Source organism: Aethalodelphis obliquidens, unplaced genomic scaffold, assembly GCF_003676395.1.
Source record: "Aethalodelphis obliquidens isolate GAN/ISIS:26980383/991018 unplaced genomic scaffold, ASM367639v1 scaffold17, whole genome shotgun sequence".
Classification (NCBI taxonomy): domain Eukaryota; kingdom Metazoa; phylum Chordata; class Mammalia; order Artiodactyla; family Delphinidae; genus Aethalodelphis; species Aethalodelphis obliquidens.
In genome coordinates, this window is record NW_020837961.1 from 19,904,890 (window position 1) to 19,924,620 (window position 19,731).

Consider the following 19,731-nt stretch of genomic DNA (forward strand, 5'->3'; position numbering starts at 1 on the left):
AGGAGGAAGAATATTAATATTGTGTGTTAGTGGGCGAAACTCTGCCTTAAAGTTCCAGTGTATGGACGTGTCTTCATCCAAGTGGGGAAACTGATCTAGCCCGGTTTGGACTGAGTCATCTCACTTGCTTCAATGGAAGGAAGTGTGATAAGATCAAAGAATGGGCAACCGAGGGAGGTAAGATAAAGTGGGCGGGCTCATGGGCTGCTTCAGTTTGACACCCAGCTTACTGGAATTCACTTCTTTGGGACCATGGGTAGATGGCCCAGCTGATAGCAAAGTACTATTTTTACCTCCTTTGTCACTGGCCTTTGTGCTTTGGGAATGTTGTAGGGGAGAGTTTGGGAACGTTGGCAGTGATTGGGCAGAAATAAGGGGTTTCTGGCTTCCTTGGCTCAAAGCTGTCCTAAGATCACCAAGATCTACCACAACATCTAACAAGGTTCCTGTATCTTCAACCACAAATGTAAGTTTCCCGTTCTTCAGATATTTTCGCTGATCTTCTTCTGATTTACGTTCAATATCCTTAACATTTATGGAGCCCATCAGATACGTCTGGCTGATGTGGCTAATTTTTCTGGATTCATGGGTGTATGGGGTGCCATACCAAATACACAGCAGGCTCCTCACCTTTCATACCCCTCCCTCAGGTCTTACTATGATGCTTTGAAAAAGGTAAAAGGTTAGTACAGTAAGTCCCCCACATACGAACCTTCAAGTTGCGAACTTTCAAAGATGCGAACGTGCGTTTCATCAGCGTCAGGCGTGAGTGAAACTGCAGCTTGCCTTGCATCTCCTGTTGCTGACGATCCTTCAGCTCTACCATCTCCCACCTCCCCTCCCTTCTCCAGTCCATAACTCTTCTTGCCTGTTCACTCGATGCCAGCCCCTGTATGCCAGCTGTTTTACTGTACTACTGTACTTTTCAAGGTACTGTACTGTAAGATTAAAAATGTTTTCTTTGTTGTTTGCGTTTGTTTTTTATGTATTATTTGTGTGAAAGTATTATAAACCTATTATAGTACAGTACTATGTAGCCGATTGTGTTAGCTGGGTACCTAGGCTAACTTTGTTGGACGTACAAACAAAGTGGACTTACGAACGCACTCTCAGAATGGAACTCGTTCGTATGTAGGGGACTTACTGTAACATTTTTAAACAACTTCAAATGTAAAGTTTGCTTAGTAATTTAAATATACAGGAAGACATGGCAGAGAAATACGTTACTGCCTTCCTGCCCCAGGCAACCAAAGGAAGACAACGACAGGTGATTGTATATTTTGTTTAATACTTGCATTGTTTCTATAGCGCAATTATAGCAATCTTTAAATTTACTTTTCATTACAAATATTTGTCAAGTTTTGTTTCAGAAACATTTTTCCTACTCTTGCACATGCACCCAGACACACTACAAAAAACTCATTCATAACACAGTAAGGGCAAACATTATTCATGTAAACATCTTTCATTAATTTCCCATAATTTAAAAAAATCATAGAATTATAGATATTGAATAAGGCTCATAGATTTAGTTCAAATTCCACAAAAGACCAATCAAAGATGCTCGTTAACTGTGATGAGGTTAACTTTTGGTTGCAATAAATGCCGAAAGCATTCCCCTGGCTTCCAATCCTTAAACATACCTCACAACCTAATCAATGCATTTCAGGATAAAAAGAGAACACAGAAAACCCAGGAGGAAAAACTTTTGAAGTAGGGAGCTCAGAACCATGAACCCAACTTTCCTCTATGATAAGCAGACATCATGTAGTCCCTGTAGTTTCCCAGTACATGACTTGAGATGAATGACAGTCACCCAAAATGTAACCAAGTTGTAGGTTAAGATACATTGGTATGTGTGTACATATTGCTAGTATACACAGTGAAAATTTGTCATCATATTTATCATTTCATTATATCCAGGACTAAAGCGGAAAAAAAAACAAACCACTCAAGTTGAATATCATTATAAAGGAGTGTTCTAGTAAGAGTCAGTGGAGTTGGGAGGTATGTCCTATAGGGAGGTGATTGGTCTTGATGTTAAAACGACTTCTAACAACGGTGTGTAAAGTCACAGACAGAGGAAGCAAGGATCTGCGTTATCCGAGGATGTCTCTCTCTGGTTGGAAGTTTGGTGCTTGGGTGCATAGTTTCCCAGAGCTGAGACCGGAAGTGTACTGTGCTGAGAAATGGGCCCCTTGCCAGCAGGACCCTCCTCCGTCCTCTCTCGAGGTGGAGGCCCAGAGGCAGGGACTGCTGGCAAAACCGTGAGGTCCCACCCGGGGGTCTGAACCCCAGCTCCACTGAGGGCAGCCTCCCTGACGTGTGTGACTAGGCAGTAAGGAAAGCGGTGGATGGCGGCCAGAAAACCCGGTTCCGAGGTTCCCATGGCCACGTCTGGCTTCTGATTCTGCTGCCCTGCAAAGAAATTGTGCTCCGGATAACTGCACCGGTGTCTCTAATGCCTCTGAGTCACTCACGGGCCCCCAAAGGCCCGGAGTGATGTCACTAAGGGTGGACATACCTCCACGAGCACCTAACTTCCACCAGGAAGCGGCTGAGGCACTGGGGAAGCCTACGAGCTCTCTCCACGTCAGATGCAACAACGCGGGGAAGTTGCCATGAGTCAGAGTTTTTTGTAGGCTTTTTGATTTTGTAAAAATCAAAACTGATCTGCATTATATCTCAATAGACTCAGAGAATTCTCACCAAAAATGTTTGCAATTTGTTTAAATAGCACTGGAATAATTCAACTTCACTTAAATATATTCATTCTACCATGAAAATAGTTCATACAAACATCTATTTACATACAAACACGTTAAAATTTGTGAAAAGGGTTTCCATCCCTGTGGTTGTATGGCTTGAAATAGTTTTCATTGCTTTGAGTATGTCTGCACCCATTTGGCAAAATAAAACGATTACAATTTAGGATTTTAAAAATCAAAATGGACACTGAGGCTCCACATTCCTGAAGGGAAAGATCAAAGACAAAAAAAAAAACAGTCTATCAAGGTACCTCAAGTAGATGTAAATTCAATATATTTTGTGAACCTTTGATCTGCGGCAAATAAACATTACGACTATCAGTCTTGCAACATGGTTTTGCTTGTTTTTCTAAAATGAAAGATGTCTGGATTCTAAATCACTACTCTTAAGACAGAAACTTGAGGCAACTGTTTTAAAACAAAGCACAACAGAAAACAATAACCTTCCTGGAAGATCTTAAATGCATTTTGCAGTGAGTGATTTAAAATTCCATATAGTAAAGGAAATTTACTAAAGTGCCACATACCACTCACTGAGAAGACAACCCTCGAACTCACTGTTCACAGTTACTGCAATTTTACCCTTACAATTAAATGTTGTCAATGGTTACACCTGGCCTTCACTTGGGCCTTTTCAGGTTGTTGGTGATAAGGAAATTGTTTTTCAATGTGAAGAACCCCCAGAAGGCAAATAAGTTTAATGACAGCCCCAGACAGGTTCAAAGGGGTCTTGAACAACGAATTTCCTTCTCAGTTTCTCAGGCAGACCAGGGATGAAGCAGGTTAAAATAAGAATAGGTAATGCAAAACTCAAGTCTTCCTTGCCTGTAGCTTTTAAATCTCATCAGTCCTCTGTGTCAGAAATTCAGTCCTTACGGTTGTTTTTTGTGAGTCCTTTCAAATACCCATTTGGGGACATACTCCTACAGATTAGTTCCTATTCCTAACTCTAACACAAGATAATATTTTGTCATAGAAAAGCTGCTAAGGAAAGATCTAGTCATGCAGGAGTTGGACTGAGACAGCTCTGAGTGAATCTGATGGGGACCATGGCATCAGGCACCCTCCTCGGCACCGGCCCTTTTGCAGGAGAGCAGAAAGTTACTCCTTTATCCCCACCACCTGGACTCTTCCACATTTGTTACGATGCTGATGAAACTACCTGCTTCCTGACATATTTCCTTCCACAGCGGACATCAAGATTCAGTAGAAAAATACATCCCAAGGCTTCCCCCTCAGCTTTGGCTCAAACAGGGAACAAACCCTATTCCCTCACCAGTTAATTCCTCATGGGACCCCAACCCCCTTGACTGTTTTATCTACCTACAGAACACAGTGAATCTCAAGGCCCCCTACGACCCCACCCTGTGACAAAGCCTTACATTTGGTTGGGGGGGGGTGTCAGGGGGACAACAGAAGCAGCAGAACCAGACATGGACACAGAGTGATGGAGAGAGGTACTCGCAGAGGGACAGACAGACAGAGAGGGTCCAATGGGCCAGAGAGACTGGGAGGAGAGGAGGGAGAGAGGGAGCGGTCGGAGGGATCAGCTGGCACGCTGTTATGTACAAACACCAGCCATTCTCACAGACAACAGAGAGAGAGAGAGAGGAGCGGGTAGGGCAGGAGAAAGAAGAGCCAGAGAACAAGGGAGACAGGAGAGAGGACGTGGAGAGGCTCAGCTTGGATGTACTGCTTCCTCTGATTTGTCTGAACGTCACAGACAGACACACTGCCAGGCTTTAAACTCAGAGGGTTATTCACTATCTTATTTGAAAAATGGATTCGCTGGTTAATCACTATTTCCAACTCTTCAGCCACTTTTGTCAAAAGAAAAGAAAAATTCCATTTGAATGGGGAAGCCCATTGGGACAGAAATTACACCCCATGGCAGCCGGCAGCCTGAAGTCCTTGCTTTGGATCCTGCGCCATCCTCCCCCGACCGACCGCACTCCCTGATCTGGCTCCACAACCCAACTCACTGGGGCTGATTAAAGCCATCTTTCTCCTGAAGACAGTCACTTTGGGACACGTTTGAATGAAAGCACCTATCAGAATACAAGTCCCAAGACTCTGCCCATCGGCCAGTTTATGGAACGGTCTCTTTCTACAGAATAGAAGCAATCCTATCCTGGTGCCTTTTAATCTAAAAACTCTATTCAGTTCACTTCGCGGAAGATCTTCCTGGCAGCCTCAGAATTTCTCACGAGTGAACCAGCAGCTTAGCTCCCTGAAACCATGGCCACCCAGCTGCACTGCTGGGGACAGGGGAGCTCTGGGAAGCCTGGATTTACCAAGGGAAAGGGCCACTTCTGTCACTGTCTTGAAGGCTGAATCCTGTGCCCAGGAGCTGCCAGAACTGAAAGTTGTGAGCAGCTCTGGATGAAGCACTTTTGTTAAATTCTTCCCAAGAGCAATGTGTCACTGACATGAAATAGCAAACTTCCTCCTGCCTGTTTCTTTTCTCTTTTCCTGCTCCCAGCAAGCCTTCCCTACTAGCCAGAGCTACAGTGTGGAAGGCTTCAGCTTTCAAGACCAAACTGACTCGGTGACAGGTGCCCCAGCTGACAGTTGCAACTTGTAGCAACTGCTGCTTTCCAGACCTCCCAGCTCCTCAGCTGGGCATCTGAAGAGGACACAGCTATGGCGTGTGGTGAGGGCACTTACAAAAACCCCAAACTCCCAGAATTCCCCCAGAGTAATCCCAGTCAGGTTACATACCTAATTAGCTAAACTAAAAAACAGGGGCTTTTCTCCTTATTTCTGCAGTTGTGATTACACACGGCTAGCAAAAATGGCTGAAATGCTATTGATACCGTTGCTTCTAAACTATACAGGTGTTAGTCTTAATTCACAAGGCTGTGAAGCAGATAAGTGCTTTGAAATTACAATGATGAAGAGTTTTACCATTAAGGTTTGATTTGTACCTAGTGATCAGTACGTCTCTCTTAACAGTAGCGATTTAAAAAAAAAAAAAAAACGAAAAACGAAAAAAACCTTTTGAATTCTGTGTTATAATTCAAGTTTGCTATTTGACTTTTGAATTCAATGCACTGTGCCACAAGCCAGACTGCTCTGTTATGTACATTTAATGTGTACCCAAGGAGAAAGAAAATTACTAGCACTATTGAAGATATTGCAAAATTGCCACGTCTACTGCTTAGAAATACTAATTTCCCTCTCTTCTTTCTTAAAGTATATGTTACAACTCTTCCATAACTTAATGCAAACAAAGTAAATTCATTTCTTCTCACATCTTAAAGCAAAGATACCTTTGTTTACATGCGAGAATAATAATTCTATAATAATAGCCCGGCCCTAGGAGCCAGGTCTTTATATTAGGACATAATAATGAAACAGTGATATAGAGAGAGCCAGAGAGACCTACACACTGGCACTGAAACGAAATCCATTTGGAAGTTTTCTCTTGTGAAAGATACCTAAGATAGAGAAGAGGACTAAGGGGTGAAGTGACTCAAAAAGTGGGGTTCTGTTCGCTAGGGAAAAAACAAAGCCATTCTATTGCAAGAACAGATCAAAGGTTAAAAGGCAAATGATACTACATTTAGAGAATAAAAATGTAGTAATTCTCTGTCCTCCATATGGCGCATATGCAAGTGTGATAACGCAATTTGCACTGGCCACAGAAATAAACCTCATGGAAAAGCCACTGACTAAAAATGACTGAAAAACCCCCTTTTTCCCTTTTTTCAGTCTAATCGTTTGGCATCTCTGAATGTGGTACAGATTTAGTCTTGAACCACCCAAGAACATCACGCTGTCTTCTGTCAAGTGCTCAACAGTACCTCTCAGGAGGGCGTTGTTGCTAGCTAATTTTAAATCTGGTATGAGTAATACAGTCAGACCTAGTTAGTATTCGAGAAAGTTGTAGCGAACGCAGAGTGAGAGGATGTGATGTCACAGCATGAGCAGTCCCTGGTTGTCCCGTTGTCGGATAAACGTAGTGCATAGATCCAAGTTTCTATTCCAGGTCTCTGAAGCCCAGAGCCAGGCCTTTCACTTCTGCTGGGTGGCCTGGAAGGCCTTCAGCTCCACCTGGTACCACTCGGGGGCTTCAGGCCCACTCTTTCCCGGGGGGCTGTGGTCGTAGCCATAGGCAACAGTGAGTTCCTCGTCGGCCTCCACGGCTCGGAGCGTGCGAATGCATTTGATGGGTCCAAAACGGGGGTGGACAAACCTAGACATCAAGATGCACATGGTCATTCTCGGGCCGGACCGGGAGGTCAGATGCAGAGGCTAGAAGGGCTGAGGCAGGAATCACCCATGTGCTTGCTGCGCCCTGGACACCACCGGCAGGTCCTCAGTGTGCGGGCCACCGAGGAGCCGGCATCAGCTTCCCCTGGGAGCCTGGTGCTCACGGGGGTACTCCGGGCTTCCCCACCCAGACCTGGTAGTGGAATCTGCATTCTAACACCCCGCCCCCCTCCCCCTCCCCGGTGATTCCTATGTACATTAAGGTTTAAAAAGCACGGCCCTATCTTCCTTTCTGAGCCTATTTGCCACTCTGTATTTGTAAATCAACAATCAGGATCTTCAACAAAAATCTGTCTTTAATGAGAAATCAGATCCAGTGCAGCCTGTCAGCATTTCAGCTGTACCTCGGGGAAAGGCTTTGCCAGGGCACTTCTGGAGTTGTAAGAAAGAGCCCTGTGGATTTTCAAAAGCAAAAACCTCTGTTTTCCATCCTGTACCTATAGAGGAAGAGTTATTTTCTAGCATAAAAGTAAACGAAGGGCTTCCCTGGTGGCGCAGTGGTTGAGAGTCCGCCTGCCGATGCAGGGGACACGGGTTCGTGCCCCGGTCCGGGAAGATCCCACATGCCGCGGAGCGGCTGGGCCCGTGAGCCATGGCCACTGAGCCTGCGCGTCCGGAGCCTGTGCTCCGCAACGGGAGAGGCCACAACAGTGAGAGGCCTGCGTACCGCAAAAAAAAAAAAAAAGTAAATGAAGATCTTTTTCCCAAGAGGGAAGCTCAGACCGCTCTGCCATCCTGCTTCTTTCAGATTTCCCTCCGATGCACCCTGTGATGGGAGAGGCCGGGCTAAAGCTAGGATTATGCTCCTCTGCCAGAGGCTCCCAGCCTGGCTCACCTGCACAGCTCCCTGCAGGGGAACGGGAGCTAAATAAGTATTAAGAGACTCATCTCCTCTAACAGCTGCTGAAACCCAACACCGATACCTGGAAGGCAGGCCAGAAAGAAATTAACTTTGTTTTCCTATGCATCTGGTCCAATCCATTCATTTATAGTTACATTTTGAACAAAGGGCATTGAAACACCAAAGGAGGAGGTTCCAGGCCGGAAGTCAGAGGTACATGGGGCTTGATGGCAAGCGCTTGGTGGGAGAGGAGTGTGTCTGCAGTGTATGGACATATTTTGTGGGGAGTAAAAAGGAACAACCACACCCTCACTCCAAGGGGGCCTCTATGTCCACCCCCTTTGGCTGTCCTGTTTCTTGGAAAGCACACTTGATTTGGGCCCGAAGACTCTGGTGTGAGTCCTGGTGCCACACATTATTACTGCGTCCTTCTGGAAAGCTCGCCTCTGTGTCTCTGAATCTCACTTTCCTCACCTGCCAAATCATGATAACACCAGTAATCCTTATCCTCCAAGAGTCATTGTGGTGACAAGATAGGGTCACATAAATAAAGCACCACACGCAGCGCCTGGCACAACTGAAGACTCGTATCAGTCGTGACATGTGTAAGCAGGCACGTGGGTATATGAGAGCACGCACGTGCACAGGAGTCTCAGACTGTGCTCCAGCACAGAGGACATCCCTGGATCAGGGATTTGGGAATTCCTTATTAAAATCACAACTCTTTGTCTCTAAATTAAAATATTTCATTAAAAAATAATACTCCTTACAATGGAATATTACTCGGCCATAAAAAAGAATGAAATAATGCCATTTGCAGCAACATGGATGGACCTAGAGATTGTCATACTAAGAGAAGTCAGTCAGACAAAGAAAAATATATGATATCACTTACATGTGGAATCTTAAAAAAAAAAAGATACAAATGAATTTATTTACAAAACAGAAACAGACTCGCAGACATAGAAAACAAACTTATGGTTACCAAAGGGGAAAGGCGGGGAGAGGGGGAGGGATAAATTAGGAGTATGGGATTAACAGATACACACTACTATATATAAAATAGATAAACAACAAGGACCTACTGTATAGCACAGGGAACTATATTCAATATCTTGTAATAACCTATAATGGAAAAGCATCTGAAAATGAATATATGTATATCCAAATCACTTTGTTGTATACCTGAAACTAACACAGTATTGTAAATCAGTGATACTTCAATAAAAAAAATACTCCTGAAATGGAGCTCTAGGTAACCTTCTGGTACACTGGAAAAAAATCACACAAGAAGCCTAAGATTTCTCTTAGCGTCCTCTTGTACTTTAATTTTCTTGCTCATGATCGTTATTCTCAGTAGAAAATGGACAGACTGAAAAGACCGAACTCAATCTCAGGTGCTGATTCTTCAAAGCAGCCCTAAGGCACAATGGTTAAGAGCACTTCTCCACTTTGACAAGAGCCCTGCGTTTCTTTTCTTTTCTTTTCTTTTTTTTTGCAGTACGCGGGCCTCTCACTGTTGTGGCCTCTCCCGTTGTGGAGCACAGACTCCGGACGCGCAGGCGCAGCGGCCCTGGCTCACGGGCCCAGCCGCTCCGCGGCACGTGGGATCTTCCCAGACCAGGGCACGAACCCGCGTCCCCTGCATCGGCAGGCGGACTCTCAACCACTGCGCCACCAGGGAAGCCCGAGCCCTGCGTTTCTTGTCACTGATCTGGGACCAGCAGTAATACCAGGAGCCCCACGCAGTTACTGGGAGGATTGAATGACAATGTGCACAGAAGGCTTTAGCACAGCACCGACCTAGAGGAAGTGCTCAGGAAACACTGGCTGCACGATTAGCACTCAGACCAAACCTCTGGGCCACCCTCTTCGGTCCCTTGTGGACAAGTAACCTATATTTACAGCGAGAAAAGTAGTTCCTGCCTATCTGTCCATGTGGCACGCTGTACCAGAGTGCAGTTAAAACAGCTTATAGAACTGCTGTTCTGTTTAAGTTACAGTGTGCATAACAGTACCAATGATTTTAGAAACAAATGAATGCCATGGATGGGTATCTGAATGTTATATTTGATTATTATTCAGCTAGTTTCCCCATGACACCCAATAACTAATCGTTCACATTGGGCTTGGAAAAAAAAAAAACTCTGAGGAGGGACTTGATTTTGCACAAATGGTTCCTTCTCTTGTCTCCTGTGCTCTCTTCTTTTTGATGAGAAAAATCACGTTCTTGCCATGAAATCACAGGACTCATTTGTTTTAAGGGGCAGCCTAAGTAGCATTTGTTATCCTTAGTTACCACTGCTTTAAAGGGTTGTTGTTCAGCTGTGTGCAGCCTGCAAAGATGCTTTGGCCTAATTCACACTGGCCGTGAAAGCCTTGGAGTTAATAACAGTGTCAGTTTCATTTCACATGACACATGTCCTTTGCCATTTCTACCCGCCCTTTAAACAGAAGTTGTAGCTTCAGTACTTGGTACTGGCTGACAAGGAGAGCAAGTCAGTGCCAGACAATTTTAAAGCCATCTCAGGGATGCAAGAGGGGATATTCAAATCCTGGCAATTTTCCTACAGATTAAATGCACATGATCAGATCCTGCTTATGTTAACGAGCTAGAGGACTAAGTGACAGCAAACTACAGCTGAGCAGAAAAGGTTGCACACAGCTGCCTAACTCCTAGACTCCTAGCCTGTCCTCAGCCCGAGTTAAGGACAGCAACAACACGGAATCTCAGCTGTATCCTTTAAGGCATAGTCGGAGATGCTTGCCTTTTGGAAGAGAGGGTTTAGAGGGCACATGAAAACTACTAAGATATTTGTAGGACTACTATGTGGAAGAGAGACTGACACTGTACACAAGAAAAAAGGGAGGTAATTAGGGCCAAGGGCTGGATATTACAGGGAAACCCATAAGGGCTCAACAGAAGGAACTTTCTAATCATCAGAGCCCAACAGCTAATTCCATGGTATGTATTTGTTTGTCCAGACAGCCGCCTTTGTGGATAATGGTAAGGTTCTCATCAATGGAGGTTTCCAAGAGGTTCAATGCACCGTTGGAAGGGGAAGTAGGATTATTTGATTTTTTAAAATAATGATTTTGTTGAGATATAATTCATGTCTCATAAAATTCATCCATTTAAAGTGTACAATTCAGTGGTTTTCAGTTGTGCAACCATCACCACTAATTTTGGAAGCTTTCATCAGCCTCAAAAGGAACCTCCACGCTCATTAGCCATCAACTTCTACTCCGCCCACCCCCGCCCCCAGCTCTAGGCAACCACTGATCTGCATTCTGTCTCTGCGGCTATAGTGGACTGTTCATATACATGGAAATCATACACTACATGCTCTTGTGACTGGCTTCTTTTGTAATATTTATTTATTTATTCTGGCTACACTGGGTCTTCGTTGCGAGCACGCAGGATCTTCGTGGCAGCATGTGGGATCTTTAGTTGCGGCACATGGGATCTTTAGTTGTGGCATGCAGGCTCTTAGCTGCGGCATGCATGCGGGATCTAGTTCCCCCACCAGGGATCGAACCCAGGCCCCCTGCATTGGGAGCGTGGAGTCTTAACAACTGGACCACCAGGGAAGTCCCCATGACTGGCTTCTTGCACTTAGCATGTCTTCAAGGCTCCTCCATGTTGTAGCACGTGTTCAGTATTTCATTCCTCTTGATTGTTACATGATAGGGACTCTGATTTTACACGTTTTTTTCCCAATACTGAGAGCTCACACCCTAGGCTCAGGATCTTTTGGTTCTCCTTCCTTGCACATAATAAAAGGATTCCCTAATATCCACTGTGCAGAGTCATTTCAATTTGTACTATTACTTCAAAGGACACTACCCTTAATTTTCCAGAATGAGACAACTAAAGGACAAAAAAGCCACACTAAAACAGCAACCACTAAGTACAGCATTTCTACTCTTCGAAGCACTTTTCCATTTCTGAGTTTCAAGTTATAACCATGAGGCCCCTGGCCAGAGGACCCTCGAATATTCTGAGGAAGCCACCTTCCTCAAGGCAGGATGACACCTTTGAGGTACCCTCCTCATTCTCGGGGCCCCAGCCACTGGCCGCTTGGTATCCTACTCACATGTCATAGATGCAGTTCGGAGTGAAGGAGTGATTTGCCTTGTGTCCTAAGGAGGCACAGTACTTGGATACACGGTTGTAGGGCTCAGGCACATCAATGACCGTTTCTTCATCGAGGGAGAGGGTGTTCCCATTAAGAGTCCAGTCCCTGCTATCAACCTGCAGAAAACAAGAAAGTGAACATTAGAAAGGCCCTTCCTCCCAAGAGCTCAAAGGACACCGGAGATATTAACTCATTTATCCTTAAACTTCACGGTGTGAGTGCCATATACATGGGAAGAGCCTAAGGCATCCCTTGCACCTCGATGGTGCAAACCCTGCACACTGATGGTGCAAAAGGCGTATGTGGGCAGCGCCGGGCAGCTCAACTTAGCATTTATTGATTTTCCCCTATCTTATACGAAAAAAAGGATTTAAAGTCCCTTTACAAAGACACAAAAAAGTCCCTTTACAAAGACACAAAAAAGATGTCTACTTTTTTTAACATCTTTATTGGAGTATAATTGCTTTACAGTGGTGTGTTAGTTTCTGCTTTATAACAAAGTGAATCAGCTATAATATGCATATATCCCCATATCTCCTCCCTCTTGCATCTCCCTCCCACCCTCCCTATCCCACCGCTCTAGGTGGTCACAAAGCACCGAGCTGATCTCCCTGTGCTATGCGGCTGCTTCCACAAGCTATCTTTTTTACATTTGGTAGTGTATATATGTCCATGCCACTCTCTCACTTCGTCCCAGCTTACCCTTCCCCCTCCCCATGTCCTCAAGTCCATTCTCTACGTCTGCATCTTTACTCCTGTCCTGCCCCTATTGTTCTTCAGAACCTTTTTTTTGTTTTTTTAGTTTCCATATATATATGTTAGCATACGGTATTTGTTTTTCTCTTTCTGACTTACTTCACTCTGTATGACAGACTCTAGGTCCATCCACCTTACTACAAATAACTCAATTTCGTTTCTTTTCATGGCTGAGTAATATCCCATTGTATATATGTGCCACATCTTCTTTATCCATTCATCTGTCAATGGACGACACTTAGGTTGCCTCCATGTCCTGGCTATTGTAAATAGAGCTGCAATGAATGTTGTGATACATAACTCTTTTTGAATTATGGTTTTCTCAGGGTATACAGTGGTATATAGTGGCCCAGTAGTGGGATTGCTGGGTCATATGGTAGTTCTATTTTTAGTTTTTTAAGGAACCTCCATACTATTCTCCACAGTGGCTGTATCAATTTACATTCGCACCAAGAGTACAAGAGGGTTCCCTTTTCTCCACACCCTCTCTAGCATTTATTGTTTGTAGATTTTTTGATGATGGCCATTCTGACCAGTGTGAAGTGATACCTCATTGTACTTTTGGTTTGCATCTCTCTAATGATTAGTGATGTTGCATCCTTTCATATGTTTGTTGGTGATCTGTATATCTTCTTTGGAGAAATGTCTATTTAGGTCTTCTGCCCATTTTTGGATTGGGTTTTTTGTTTTGTTTTTAATAAATTTATTCATTTATTTATTTTTGGCTGTGTTGGGTCTTCGTTGCTGCGCACGGGCTTTCTCTAGTTGCGGTGTGAGTGGGGGCTACTTCTCATTGCGATGGGCGGGCTTTTCATTGCAGTGGCTTCTCTTGTTGCAGAGCACGGGCTCTAGGCCCGGAGGCTTCAGTAGCTGTGGCGCATGGGCTTAGTTGCTCTGCGGCATGTGGGACCCTCTCGGACCAGGACTCAAATCCATGTCCCCTGCATTGGCAGGCAGATTCTTAACCACTGTGCCACCAGGTAAGTCCCAGGTTGTTTGTTTTTTTGACATTGAGTTGCATGAGCTGCTTGTAAACTTTGGAGATTAATCCTTTGTCAGTTGCTTCATTTGCAAATATTTTCTCCCATTCTGAGGGTTGTTTTTTCGTCTTGTTCATGGTTTCCTTTGCTGTGCAAAAGCTTTGAAGTTTCATTAGGTCCCATTTGTTTATTTTTGTTTTTATTTCCATTTCTCTAGGAGGTGGGTCAAAAAGGATCTTGCTGTGATTGATGTCATAAGGTGTTCTGCCTGTTTTCCTCTAAGAGTTTCATAGTGTCAGGCCTTACATTTATCACCAGATGTCTTGAATTAAAAGCAGGTGAGTGTTATGTCAACGAGTCAAAGATGGCGTCTGTGTATGGGCCCCTAGGTTGTTTATTTCTTCACTACTGGCTGAGACCTGTTACCTTAAAAGCCCATCACCACCAACCTTAAATTTTTACAGACCCCACTCTTATTTTAAATAGCCCAAACAGAGCAGAGTTTTAGCCATTCAGAGTTTGCTTCATCCACAAAACCTCACCCCACATCTGCTAGGAGCAGATAGATAAACCCAGGACCATAAAGACGCCAGACTGTAGCTGTCCTTTGGAGTTCTTTGGCCCAGAGACCCCTCCCAGGCTACACATCACCTAGACATGTCAAGCCCCTCTCCGGTCCTTCTTTTTCCCAGGAGTTCCGTTGCCCTGCTCCCCTCTGGACCTTGGCCCCTGTGCCATAAACCTCTGAACGGCCTCATGCTGGGAGGACACCCCCTCCCATGCAGCCCTGCCCAATCACCACCCCATATCTATAAAGCTTGTTGTGTGCTGCTGCCTCTTGTGGTCTTTTTCTTTAATCAGCCCTCAAATCCCTTGAACCTCTACAGAGAGAAGGATGAAGCCAAAGAAAAATGAAAGTAAGAACATCAAACAGAACCGGAAACCTAAGGAATGCAAAACTGAGCGCCAGAAAAGTCCTACACCTTTGCTGCAGATGGGCAATCGGTGTGACCAGCAGAGTCACGGACAACCAGTGTGCTTTCTCACCCACAGCAGGACTCACTATCCGCTGTGCAAGCAGCAGGCATCCCTTCTCCCAACCAGTCCTGACCAACAGGCCCCAGCATCTGTGCATGCCAGCAAGGACAGCGTTTTGGAACTAACAGGATCCCACTTTCATTCAAAAACTGTTGACACTCAGAGGTATACCATCTCTCCTGTCTGTAAGCTACAATTATGCTTTTATTTGTATCTGATATTCATTCAACAGATACTGACTGAGCACCTACCATATGCTAGGCACTGTTCTAGGTGCAGGGGATACAGCAGTGATGAAAGTGAAAAAATCTTCGTGGATCTTAATATTCCAGACCTGTTATGTGATTTGATATATGACACTCAGTACCATTGTCCTTATGTTGCCACTAGTTGTGTATTTTTCTCATCGAAACTTCATGAAGGCAAGGAGGCACCCTCATTCATTTATATAGTGAGTCTCAGCACAGAGCCAGATTCTGCTGTTAGAAACCTTGCTTGAATTCTGCCATTACTATATTTGTGACCTTAGGCAAATTGCTTAACCCCTCTTGGCTTCAGTTTCCTTAGATGTAAAACGTTTGAATAAATTATGTGTCAGTATCCCGCGCCACCGTCCACAGGCTGAATTCCTTGGACTTTCTGGATTGACCATCACAAGGGGACACTGCGAGGCAGATCACAGCTCAGTTTCTGCACTGACATCTTTGTCTGGGCGGCTGCTTTGAATGTACAGTGACTTGATTATTTCTTGGCCTTTTGCTTTTTATCATTCCATAGGAACAAACGAAAAATGAAGACGTGAAGGTGGGATATGAGTGATGGGCTTAAGTCCCACCCAACTTCACACAAGTGAGACCAGGATGGACAGAGCCCTAGCTGTGCTCAAAGCATCAAGCTTTCACCCTTCAGCAGACACTTAAGGAAGCTAGTTGTGAAGTAAAGAAGCAAAAACAAAAAAACATATATGAAATCTGAGAAGTGTATCAAAGATTGTGTCTTAAAGGCAAGAGGTGATTCAACAATTCAACTTTTAATTTTTTTTGGAAATAGAACCCTTCCAGGTAAGATGGAGGCTATTGTATGGCTTTTGCACAGACAGAAGTAGGGCCCTTCCTGTAAAGCACCCCACCCAAGGTCATAAATTAATTATTGACAGAGTTCGGTTGGATCTCAATTTTTCAGATACTGGGTGTAGTCCAATACAAAGCAATTACTGTCTCCCTGATGGTACCAGCCCACTCTCTATAAAATAGCTGTGGAATGTAAAAAAAAAAAAAAAAAAAATCATACTAAGGCTCAAAATAAAGAGGAAAATTGGGACATCCCTGGCGGTCCAGTGGTTAAGACTCTGCATTTCCACTGCAGGGGGTGCGGATTCAATCCCTGGTCGGGGAACTAAGATCCCACATGCCGTGCAGTGTGGCCAAATAAATAAATTAAAATATATTAAAAAAAAAAAGATGAATAGACTTGATTTCACAACAATTAAAAAAAAAATAAGAGGAAAATATCTGCTATAGACTGAATGTTGATGTCCCCCCTCCAAGCATATGTTGAAATCTCATCCCCAATGTCAGGGTATCCGGAGGTGGGGTCTTTGGGAGGTGTTTAGGTCATGACAGCAGGCAGAGCCCTCATGAATGGGATTAGTGTCTTATAAAAGAGGCCCCAGAGAGCTCCCTCATCCCTCCTGCCATATGAAGTTACAGCAAAAAGAGGGACATCTATGAACCAGGAAGCAGGCTCTCACCAGACACTGAATCTGTTGGCACCTTGATCTTGGACTTCCCAGCCTCCAGAACTGTGAGAAATCAATTTCTGTTGTTCATAAGCTACATAATCTATGGTGTCTTTGCTAAAGCAGTCTGAGGCTGGCTATAAGACAATATCCAAGCATTTTACAAAAAACCCTAGCTTTTTGCTCCTTTATATTCCTAGTGAATATTAAAGTAAAAGGACTAATGAGAAAATTAATAAGGGTGCTTGAAACAAAACCCTTTAACCAATCATGCTGATTTTCCACTTCTACCCCGCTCACCTCTTGGTGTGTAATTCGGACTCCATTATAAAAAGACATAACAGTATTGGGTCCCACTGCTACCTTTGAAAACAGTCCTTCTCCAGCACTGGAAATGAGAGATTCCGCAACATAAACCCTAAACAGAAAAAAGGGGCAAATAATGATTTTTTTTTAGTTTGATATGTCATCCCTTACATCAACCACCAAAATAGTCTTATAGCTACGGGATACAAAATGTCAGTTCATAATAATCCAATGAGGAAGTAAGAAACAGTGAAACCACATATTTTGGCATTAGAAACTGGAGAACTGTTACTTATTTCTCTCACTGCTCTCTAATAAAGGGATTATTAGTATATATTCACAAGGTAACTCAGTGCTTGATAGAAGGTTTTTAAAAATTTGTCTGTTTTAATTAATGACAATTTCCACTGTCTTCCTAGACAAGGCAAACATTTCCCAAAGCTAATTAAAGCTATACCTAAGTTTCTCAGTGCCAAATAGGAGGGAAAGACTGTTTTAATGGAGCCCCAAGATGAATCTTTTACATAATAAAATATATCCAATAAGCACTTCCCAACAAAGGAGTTTATAGCAGATCAGCTCAAGGACCGAATCTGGCTGTGTCCATTTTTGTAAATGAAGTTTTATTGGGACACAGCCACACCTATCTGTTCAATATTATCTATGACTGCTTTAGCATTACAAAGGTAGACTTAAGTAGTTGCAGTAGAGACCCACAAAGCCTAAAATACTGACCACATGGCCCTTTATAGGGCAAGTTTGCCCACCACTGGTTTATAAGAAAACAGCGCTCATGATTACGGAACTGGATTTAGTAAGTAAGTACATGCCCCGTCCACAGGATTTCAGTTCTTCTGGCCCCTGTGATGTAATGACTCTGGTGGAACTGGTCATCTGGGATTTTTGTTATGTAGATCTTCTGCTTATTTGATGGGCTGGAAGGCTGAATTATTGCTTTTACCTCTTGACTCTCTCCCTGGGACAGAATTATACGTCCTGCTGCTTGGCCGCATGACTGCCCTTCAGCTTGGGCTGAGGATACATCCCTGCCTGACTGACTTTGGTCTTGGCCATATGATCTGCTTTGCAACTAGGCAGAAGTGACTGCAAAGCTAGGTCTCGGATATTAAGAAGCATGGCGAGTTTCTGCCAGCTTCCTTGAGTTTCCATTCATCTCCACAAGAAGAAGATGCCCCGGGGGGCTGTTGCTCCCTTAGCCTGAGTCTTGGAATGAAGGCATGTGAGACAGACTGGAACCCAACTTGAAACCTGGAGTGTAGCCTAGTCCAGCTGAGCCGAGTTGAGCCCAGTCAAAAGTGGCTGAACGTCAGCCAATCTACAGAAGCATGAGCGTAAAAGAAAATGTTTGCTTTCATAAATCACTGATAGTCTGAGGGTATTGTTATGTGGTATCATCACAATGACAGTAACAAAAAATGACTGATGCATACGGTTATGGTACTGTTGTGTTTTGGGGGCTAACAAGAGACCAAACCTTTCTCCCTGCAAACAGTCCAGAGCCTCGTGTCAAGAAAGAGGCCATTCATTCATTGTGACATTGTGGTGTCAGCCCTGTCAGTTAAACCAGGGAAGAGGCCTTTTCTCTGATGGGGACGGGACAGAAACTGAATAGAAGCCACGCTTACAGAGTGAGGCCAAGAGAAAGCCAACTGCAGATGGCACTCTTACCCACAAACAAGCCAGTCGCTGGGGAATAAGAACCCCAGGCAGGGGACCAGAGAAAACCATACCAGGAGCTTAGAGTTTAGCTAGGGTATGAAATGGAACAGGGCTTGACACTCTGGGAGGGATCTTAGAGAATCAGAAACTTGTAATTTATAAGCTGGAATGTTTTTATGCTTCATGTATTTTCTTTGTTTCACTCCTGTCTTCCCTTAGTGAATAAAGAAATTATCTCACATTCCAGACCCCCTCAGCTGGGCTAAGTAGAAAAGGAGGCATTTGGTCCCTGCCTCGGCTAGAGCTTTCAAGAGTGTGAAATGCTCCCTAGGGGCCAGCAGGGGCTAAGGCACAAACTGTGGCACCAGAGCCCCAAGAAAGGGGACGCTTGAGCAGGGCATAGCTGGCTGCCTGGCCCAACTGCTGTCTTTGTAGAAGCTTCATTCTGGGACTGACACACAAGCTGTTCTGTGCTTTATGGGTGGAAAAACTTCCTTACAGGGACAGATTCTATATGACAATAAAAACACTCTTCCTCGGAATATATGACTATTTTTTTCTGCTCAAGAACTCGGCCTTAGCAGAGGGCCAATAATTCCTACCACAAGGGTTATTTAATCTCACATAAATGGTGCTGTTTAAACCACATGGAAAAAATTACCTCTCTGATTCATACGGATCTGGAAGAAGGGCATTGGTAGAAATGCAAGATGCAGTTGACTTATCAAAGTGGTACACCGAACCTAAAAAGCAAACAAAAATCTCAGTACAAGGCCCAGAGTTAGGGAAGAGCGTTCTCTCTATCCACAGGACCAGAAAGAGTTAAATAATGAAAAGTGTTATTCAAGTCAGGCCAACTAGAATGAAATTCTTCAATATAAATGGATAGTTTTCTAAAATGATAATAGGTTTTTATGATAAGAAAGTTTACTGGCGCGGGTTAGGGGAAAAGAAAAGTTTACTTATGCTGAGTGTGCAAACATAATAAATTTCTTAGCTTCATTCTCCATCATATTCACATGAATCTCTTGGTGATTAAAATAACATCCATTATATTTAAGAGAATTTACGATTGTGAATAGATAAACCCCAACTCCTCATTTTGTTACGTAGTAAAAGGTACACATATGGGTTTTATTTCTTTTCCTGAATATCTAAGTGGAAAAAATACATACAGATAATCAGGAAAAAGTTAATCTAAAGAAATACT

At 43.8% G+C, this 19,731-nt stretch overlaps 1 protein-coding gene across 1 annotated transcript in view; it reads right to left on the reverse strand.

Moving 5' to 3' along the window:
- Positions 1–1,268: 1,268 nt before the first annotated feature.
- The window catches only part of SETD7 (SET domain containing 7, histone lysine methyltransferase), a 48,886-nt gene continuing 30,423 nt past the window's right edge, over positions 1,269–19,731 (reverse strand). The window contains exons 5-8 of the mRNA XM_027117032.1: positions 19,183–19,264; positions 16,836–16,953; positions 11,982–12,139; positions 1,269–6,966 (exon numbers count right to left, since the gene is read on the reverse strand). Of these exons, the coding sequence (XP_026972833.1) occupies positions 6,786–6,966; positions 11,982–12,139; positions 16,836–16,953; positions 19,183–19,264 (539 nt within the window). The 3' untranslated portion in view covers positions 1,269–6,785. The remainder of the gene's footprint in view (positions 6,967–11,981; positions 12,140–16,835; positions 16,954–19,182; positions 19,265–19,731) is intronic.